The 7,582-nt window shown below is 66.5% G+C and overlaps 2 protein-coding genes across 2 annotated transcripts; one reads left to right on the top strand and one right to left on the bottom strand.

The window, feature by feature from the left end:
• Window positions 1-747: 747 nt before the first annotated feature.
• On the top strand, window positions 748-6,050 carry MAPK8IP1 (mitogen-activated protein kinase 8 interacting protein 1). The gene is made up of 10 exons (XM_075545834.1): window positions 748-1,064; window positions 2,325-2,406; window positions 2,661-3,464; window positions 3,555-3,630; window positions 3,914-4,086; window positions 4,270-4,379; window positions 4,496-4,612; window positions 4,745-4,815; window positions 4,905-5,003; window positions 5,303-6,050. Exons 1-10 carry the CDS (start codon window positions 834-836, stop codon window positions 5,373-5,375), a joined length of 1,836 nt encoding a protein of 611 aa, XP_075401949.1. The 5' UTR covers window positions 748-833; the 3' UTR covers window positions 5,376-6,050.
• Window positions 6,051-6,145: 95 nt separating this feature from the next.
• On the bottom strand, window positions 6,146-7,377 carry FREY1 (Frey regulator of sperm-oocyte fusion 1). Its single transcript, XM_075545836.1, has 2 exons — window positions 6,556-7,377; window positions 6,146-6,466 (listed from the first exon to the last, which is right to left on the bottom strand). The coding sequence occupies exons 1-2, from the start codon at window positions 6,657-6,659 to the stop codon at window positions 6,163-6,165; spliced, it is 408 nt and encodes a 135-aa protein (XP_075401951.1). The 5' UTR covers window positions 6,660-7,377; the 3' UTR covers window positions 6,146-6,162.
• Between the last annotated feature and the right edge of the window lie 205 nt (window positions 7,378-7,582).

Raw genomic sequence — 7,582 nt, 5'->3', positions numbered from 1 at the left:
TTCACCTGCACTGTACTCCCTCCACCCCCTAACCTGCACAAGCGACGCCATGGGGAGGGCCTTCGCCTCCACCAGCAGGGCTCTGGGGCAGCACCCGCCAGAGGTGCCATCCTACGCGTGGCGCTCAGCCGTGCCACACCTGTGAAGCTGGCTGGTGGCTGCGTGGGTCCCAATCAACTGGTGAAGCAGTGGCGGGGGCGCTGTCTTTACTAACAGTGTTCCAACTCCGGAGGTGGCGGGTGCCCTTCACTCCCGCTCTCCCGCTCAGCATCTTCCAGTGACTCTCAGGCCCTCCCTGTCCGCAGTGCGGCCGTCTCGCCCCGCGGAGACCCTGTCCCCAGTTTTCCTCCCGGCCCCCTTCAAATGCTAATCCCCCAGCCCCAGCGGGACTTGCACTCCTTAGCGACCCCCGTCCCTATAGCAACAGCGGTGACCTCACTCTGGGCTCGGCTTACCAACCGGGTGAGGTCACCAGCCGTTGCCGGGGAACGGGAGAGCGTAAGGAATCTGGAGTGGGGGGGCCTGGGGTGGGGAGCGGTGTGGGCGACCAAAGGCGTGCACTGAAGTGGGTGGCAGAGGGGGAGGCGCCTGACGCGGCCTCGCGCAGAGGCTGTGGACCGCGGTCGCCTCGCCCCGGGTCTCGGCTGCGCTCCCTTTGCTCCCTCTTGGCGCCCGCAGAATGGACTCGTCCGGGCGGCGGGCGGGGCAGGGCGCAGGGCTGGCCCCGCCCAGGCCCCGCCCCCTGACACCCCTTCTTCCGCGCGGCGCAGGCCCCACGCGCAGGGCTGCTGTCTGGGGGCGGCGGCAGCGCGGGGAGCCGGCTGCAGGCCGAGATGCTGCAGATGGACCTGATCGACGCGGCGGGGGACACGCCCGGCGCCGAGGAGGAGGACGATGACGACGAGGAGCGCGCGGCCCGGCGGCCGGGTGTTGGACCGCCGGAGGCTGAGCTGGTCCAGGAGCCAGCGCCCCGCGGGCAGGGCCAAGGCCCGGGCAGCGGGGACACGTACCGACCCAAGAGGCCCACCACGCTCAACCTCTTCCCGCAGGTGCCGCGGTCTCAGGTGAGGCGCGGCGGAGGGGGCGGTACCCGGAGCCCGGCCGAGGTGGTGTGGAGGTGCTGAACATCTCTGGGAGGTCCGACCCGCCCTAGCATGGGCACTGGGAGGGTCCCCAAGCCTGGGCAGCCGCATGAAGGGCAGCTGCGGGAGCTGGCTCCTGGGCAGGTGGGCACAGCTGGCTGGAAGGGTTACGGGGCTGACGCGCACAGTGGAAGGACTGGATGGGAGATCAGTGGAGGAGGCTTCAGATAGCGGGTGGTTTTGGAGCTGGGGACCTGAGGCTGTAAGGGGTTCCCCTCTAGGGTGTTTGGACCTGAGGAAGGCGGGGCAGAAACTGGGCTGCAGTGCAAGGAAGCTGTCGGGAAGGTCATGGGACACTGGGGAGAGTTGGGGAGCTCCCAGAAGGCCAGAGTGGGGTGGGGCTGCTTGGTTGTACTGGCGGCTGAGGGGCCCTGGCGCCTGGCTGGATGCCAAGGGGACGCAGCAGCGGGTGGGAGCACCGCTGGGGCCCTTTGTCTGCCTGGCCCAGGAGGAGATAGAGGGGCCCCCCCGGGAGGCGGGGCTGATGGTGGATGGTGCAGGGACTGGGGCTGGTCTCTCTCCCAGCATCCTCTCGGATGGGTTTTGGCAGGCTCATGAATGTGAGGGCTTGTGGGAGCTGGTGAGGGTGTTCCTGGGGGACTCATTGGAGGGAGCCTTGTGGGGGGCCCATGGGGCTGAGGTGGTGGGACTGGGAGCCCAGGAGATCCCGGGGCAAGAGGACTGGCCACACTGCCCGTCACTACTCAGCCTGGGGACCATGTTGTGGCCTTGTCATCAGTGATTCTTCCCATTCAGCTGCTGGGAAGACCCTCCTTCCATGGGCTTCCGTCCAGCTCAGCCAGGGTGTCTCTGCCCCAGGCCCTGGGTGTCTGGGCAGGGGTCCCCTTGTCTCTAACAGGAGCTAGAATTGTAGCCCTCAACATCTGGGCCAAGGGCTGGCTGGATCCCTAGAGAAGCCTACACCTCCCTGTGCCCCCTCCTCACACCACCCCCCTAGCTCTGGAATGACCACCTTCCCTGGATCAGGAAGGTGGGCCATCTGGCGCCTGCAGCCCTGCTGCCCTTCCTGCTTTGCACCACAGGCGGGTGAAAGAGGGTGACCTGTGGCGAGTAAGGGGGTCACACGATGCCCAGGGCTGGCCCTGGGGGCAGGGCCAGGGCCTCCCTGTGCCCGGCACTGCTGACCATTTGTGCCACAAGGGCCCTTTGTCCTCTGCACAGGACACGCTGAATAACAATTCTCTGGGCAAGAAGCACAGTTGGCAGGACCGCGTGTCACGGTCTTCGTCCCCTCTGAAGACAGGTAAGTTAGGCTCCTGGGTCTTACCTGTCCCTCCACCCTAGTGCTGCCTGTCCTGCTGCAGGGTGGGGTGACCTAGAGCTGAGTGGTGGGGGAAGAGACAGGTCATCAGGGTTTGAGTGGGTGGGCTGGCCCAGAACCTGCCAGGAGCCTTTTGCCAGGGGCAGCTTGGTCTCCACTCTGGACTGGAGGTACTGGGAGTGGAGGCCCGGGAGTCAGGGTGCGGCCTGGCCAGCCCTGACCTGTCCACTCTCCAGGGGAGCAGACACCACCCCACGAGCACATCTGCCTGAGTGATGAGCTGCCCCCCCAGAGCAGCCCTGCCCCGACCAAGGACCGCGGCACCTCCACTGACAGCCCTTGCCGCCGCACCGCGGCCACCCAGATGGCCCCTCCAGGCGGCCCCCCTGCTGCCCCGCCTGGTGGCCGGGGCCACTCGCATCGAGACCGCATCCACTACCAGGCGGACGTGCGGCTGGAGGCCACGGAGGAGATCTACCTGACGCCGGTGCAGCGCCCCCCTGAGCCCTCGGAGCCCGCCCCAGCCTTCCTGCCGCCAGCTGAGAGTCGCATGTCCGTCAGCTCTGACCCGGATCCAGCTACCTACTGCTCGGCTGCGGGGCGACCGCACCCGTCCATCAGCGAAGAGGATGAGGGCTTCGACTGCCTGTCATCCCCCGAGCGGGCCGAGCCCCCGGGCGGAGCGTGGCGGAGCAGCCTGGGGGAGCCACCGCCGCCCCCGCGGGCCTCCCTGAGCTCGGACACCAGCGCCCTGTCCTACGACTCGATCAAGTACACGCTGGTGGTAGACGAGCACGCCCAGCTGGAGCTGGTGAGCCTGCGGCCCTGCTTTGAGGACTACAGCGACGAGAGCGACTCGGCCACCGTCTATGACAACTGTGCCTCCGCCTCCTCGCCCTACGAGTCGGCCATTGGGGAGGAGTACGAGGAGGCCCCCCCGCCCCGGCCCCCCGCCTGCCTCTCCGAGGACACCACGCCCGACGTGAACTTCTCCAAGAAGTTCCTGAACGTCTTCATGAGCGGCCGCTCTCGCTCCTCCAGTGAGTAGGGCCGGGGACCCCGGGGCCAGGGTGGGGGTGCCCGTGCAGGGGAGGCTCGAGGCTCAGCGCCCGGCCCGGCCCTGCCCGCAGGTGCAGAGTCCTTCGGGCTGTTCTCCTGCACCATCAATGGGGAGGAGCAGGAGCAGACACACAGAGCCATCTTCAGGTAAGGCCGCGCCGCCCTCCCTCAGGAGTGAGCCGGAACAGGCGCAGGTGCACGGGAATGCAGGCAGAACCTCAGATGTCTACCCCACGCCCTCATGTAGTGCTTGCTGCAGTGGGCGCCCTGACTGCCATCAGTGGCTCCGCTCACTTCTTTCCCAGCCCCGGACAGCACGTGGTTCAGGTTGGCCCTGGTCGCCCACAGGCCAGCATGGTCACAGACACACAGCGGGTGCCCCAGGGCAGGTGCGGGGAGGAGGCCGTCCTCACGTGCCTGGTTGGGGCAGGTTTGTGCCGCGGCACGAAGACGAGCTGGAGCTGGAAGTGGACGACCCGCTGTTGGTGGCGCTGCAGGCTGAGGACTACTGGTACGAGGCCTACAACATGCGCACAGGCGCGCGGGGCGTCTTTCCCGCCTACTATGCCATCGAGGTCGCCAAGGAGCCCGAGCACATGGCAGGTAGGGTCTACCCGCATGCCCATTTCCCAGTGGAGCAAAGTGAGGCCCAGCCCAGCAGTGACAGCATGGCCGGCCGGTGGCACCCCTGCTGTCTGCCTCTCCATATGCCTGACCCTAGTCCTCAGCTGGGCCTCCCCCACCCCCTGCACCCGCCGACTTTCACACTGGTCTCTTGCCTTGCAGCCCTGGCCAAAAGCAGCGACTGGGTGGACCAGTTCTGGGTGAAGTTCCTGGGCTCGGTCCAGGTCCCCTATCACAAGGGCAACGACGTCCTCTGTGCCGCTATGCAAAAGGTGTCCAGAGCCCCTGCCCACGCCCCATCTCACTTTGGGGGGAGTGGAGGGGCCCGCGGGCCCAATCCTCTGGCAGAGGGATGTGCCTGACGAACCTCCTGCCCGGATGCCCACAGATTGCCACCACCCGTCGGCTCACAGTGCACTTTAACCCGCCCTCCAGCTGCGTCCTGGAGATCAGCGTGCGGGGCGTGAAGATCGGCGTCAAGGCCGAGGACTCCCAGGAGGCCAAGGTGACTGGCTGGTCCTGCGCCCTGGCTCCCCAGGCAGCCTGCCAGGCTTGCCCCAAAGGGGGTCCTTTTTCGCCCAGCCTGCTCCCCTGTAGGCAGGAAGGCCACATTTGCCTTCTCTTCTCACTTCTACAGGGGAATAAATGTAGCCACTTTTTCCAGTTGAAAAACATCTCTTTCTGTGGATACCATCCAAAGAATAACAAGTGAGTGGGATGGGAGGGGCAGGGTGCCTGGAGCGGAGGGTGGGCCTTGCCCCGCTTCACCCTGCCCACACAGCACATCGTTTCCACAGGTACTTTGGGTTCATCACCAAGCACCCCGCCGACCACCGGTTCGCCTGCCACGTCTTTGTGTCTGAAGAGTCCACCAAAGTCCTGGCTGAGTCTGTGGGGTACGCGTACCTGTCCCCTGCCAGGCCAGCCCGGAGTGCAGCCGCACTCACGCCCTGCTCCGCCCCTCGGCCTCCTGACTGCCCCTGCGTGGGAGCACCCTGGAGGGTGGCAGGGGCGTTAGGAGATGGGCAGGGGGTTTCCTGATGCCTTAGCCGCTGGACTCTTCCTTTAGAGGACACCCCCACCCCAGGAAACCCACTTCCCAGAGCTCCGAGCGGCCCCAGTGGGGAGACTAGGGCCCTGAGGGTACCCACCGCGGGTGCCCCCCGGTCACCGTGCCCTGTCTGCTGCCTTCCAGGAGGGCCTTTCAGCAGTTCTACAAGCAGTTCGTGGACTACACCTGCCCCACAGAGGACATCTACCTGGAGTAGCAGCCGCCGCTAGGCGCCTCAGGAGTGGACCCCAGCTGCTCGTGGGAGCTGGCCCTCTTGAGGAGGGTGTCCCCTGCCCCCGCCAAAGGAGTGGGGGCGGGCGGCTCTGGGTGGGGTGGGGGGTCACAGGGAGAGGCAAATGATTTACTGTAATATACGGGATTAGTTTCGTCTGTGGAGGTCAGAGCAGGCGGCCTGGGTTGGGAGCGGACTGGGAGGGGCAGGGGACCGAGCCAGGCCTCTGGCCCGAAGGAAGCCCAGCCATGCCCGGATCAGAGGGATCGAGCCCGTGCCTGGGCAGGTGGCTGGACTGCTGGCTCCTGCCTTGACCATCCACCTGCAAGTGCCCACCCCGCCCCTGCCCCAACCGAAGAGCCCCGAGCCTGGCCGCCACCTGCGGAGTCTGCAGGAAGGGGGTGGCATCCCACGGAGGTGAGGGCCCTGTGCCCAGCTATGTCGCTTGGTGGTCCCGGGATGTTCGCCCCAGCCCACCCTCCATTCTCGCCAGCATGCTGGCCCCTGGAGGCCTAGGACCTCAGCGGGGCATGGGCGGCTGCCGCAGGGCCCGGGCCTGGCGGGAGAGGTGGGCGCATGACTGGCCCGACCTGTCCCAGCCGGGGCTCCCCAGCTTGGCCCTGTCACCCTGGCCACATGATTAAAGTGCCATTTCCTGTGTGGACCGCAGTGGGTGTGTCTCGGGGAGCCCCTCTCGCCCCCCCTTGCGCAGGCGTACCCAGGAAGCGAGGCTGCTGCTGCGCAGAATAGCTTTATAGGGAGCTGCGGTCAGTCACAGGTGGGCGTCGTAGTAGTACTCCGCCATGTCCGGCCCATCGCGCTTGCGCTGCTGGGCTCGGGAGAGGAGGGGCCGTGGTCCTCGAGGCCAGGGGTGCTTGGGTCGGACCCCGTAGTCTGAAGGGAGAGAGGGTCGCCGAGTGAAGTGGGCTGTCGGGGCAGAGGAGACCCTCAGGGCTGGCCGCGGGCCCTCCCCCAGGGAGGGGAAAGGGCAAAAGAGGCTACCGTCCACCAGCCCCGAGATCGGCTCGGAGACTTCCAGGGGGCCCGAAAACTCCTCGGGCACAGCGCGCTGAGACCTGTGGGACGTGTGGAGGGTGCTCAGCTCTGTCCCCAAAGGCAGGGCCGCATCCCTGTGGGGCGGGGGCTTCTCGAGGGTGGACGCTACCTCGGAGGCTGGGGGCGAAGCAGTGCGGCTGCCAGAACGAGGTAGAGGAGGAAGAGGCTCAGCCCGGCCCTGGGGTACAGAGCCCCCAGCATGGCGAGAACCATCTTGTTGCAGGGTTCTTGGTGTCTGCCCCTCCCCCAGAGCGGATGGAACCTGCTGCCCGGGGCCACCTCACAAAGGGCCCCGGGTCAGGGGCCAGGCTGCAGGCCGCCACACTGGACGGGGGCGAGGGGTTATGCTCCTCGACTCTGGAGACTGCAGGGGTCAAAGGAAACCCTGCCTAGCGCCGCGGCCCTGGGAGCGAGGGCAGGCCTTGCAGGTGGGCAGTCTGGGTGGGTGCTGCCCTTGGCTGGTCTCTGCCTGGGAGGCAGTGCACATCATGTGGCTAACTAGGCCTGGCACACCGGAGGCCTGGAGCCCACGTCACTATCGTTCTACCTGGAGACAGCCCGGCTGTTCCCTCGGCAGCTTTCCTGGCCCTGCGGTCCCGGCTCTGGCACCCCCTTTGCCCCTGGCAGGGCCTGCCCGCTGAACAGTGCTCGACTTAACCCCATGATGCCACCAGGAGAGGGCTGTGCAGATGCCTCCCCTCCCACCCTGCTGGTGGCCCCTCTGCACATGCAGCTCAGAACAGCCTGGAACAGGGCTGCCACAGTTCCCTCCCACCACCTGGGGTCGGAGTGTGCCCTCCAGTGGCATGGCCCTGGACCTGCTCCCTGGAGCGGAAGCTTGAAGGCAGTGACTAGGCCTAGTTCATGCTCAGTCCTCGAATGGGATACCTAGCAGGAGCTCAATAAATGCAGAGTCTGACGTACAATGATGCAGAAGTTCGGTCGCTGGCTTTAGGGGATTGGAAGTCGAGGGTTGAGCCCAAGGACTTCAGACAGGCGGTGGAGTCACTGGCCTCCACCAGGGAGGTGCCTGCTCTTCAAGTCTCCCGCCTCATTCACATACCCGGGCTCCAGCTGACCCGGTCAGCCCTGTCCTCCCAACCTGCGGACCCACTTCTCACAGCCCACTGCCCCCG

The sequence above is a fragment of the Tenrec ecaudatus genome, chromosome 4, assembly GCF_050624435.1.
Source record: "Tenrec ecaudatus isolate mTenEca1 chromosome 4, mTenEca1.hap1, whole genome shotgun sequence".
Classification (NCBI taxonomy): domain Eukaryota; kingdom Metazoa; phylum Chordata; class Mammalia; order Afrosoricida; family Tenrecidae; genus Tenrec; species Tenrec ecaudatus.
The sequence above is the reverse complement of the archived record's forward strand: the minus strand, read 5'-3'. Positions and strand labels throughout refer to the sequence as shown.

What these genes read in the sequence shown, in the direction of transcription:
- MAPK8IP1 (XM_075545834.1), top strand. Translation starts at nt 834, where the DNA reads ATGCTGCAGATGGACCTGATCGACGCGGCGGGGGACACGCCCGGCGCC. An exon ending in CGGCCGCTCTCGCTCCTCCA is followed by an intron (nt 3,465 to 3,554) that starts GTGAGTAGGGCC and finishes CCCTGCCCGCAG; the next exon opens with GTGCAGAGTCCTTCGGGCTG. An exon ending in GGAGCCCGAGCACATGGCAG is followed by an intron (nt 4,087 to 4,269) that starts GTAGGGTCTACC and finishes CTTGCCTTGCAG; the next exon opens with CCCTGGCCAAAAGCAGCGAC.
- FREY1 (XM_075545836.1), bottom strand. Translation starts at nt 6,659, where the DNA reads ATGGTTCTCGCCATGCTGGGGGCTCTGTACCCCAGGGCCGGGCTGAGC. An exon ending in CTTCGCCCCCAGCCTCCGAG is followed by an intron (nt 6,467 to 6,555) that starts GTAGCGTCCACC and finishes CACGTCCCACAG; the next exon opens with GTCTCAGCGCGCTGTGCCCG.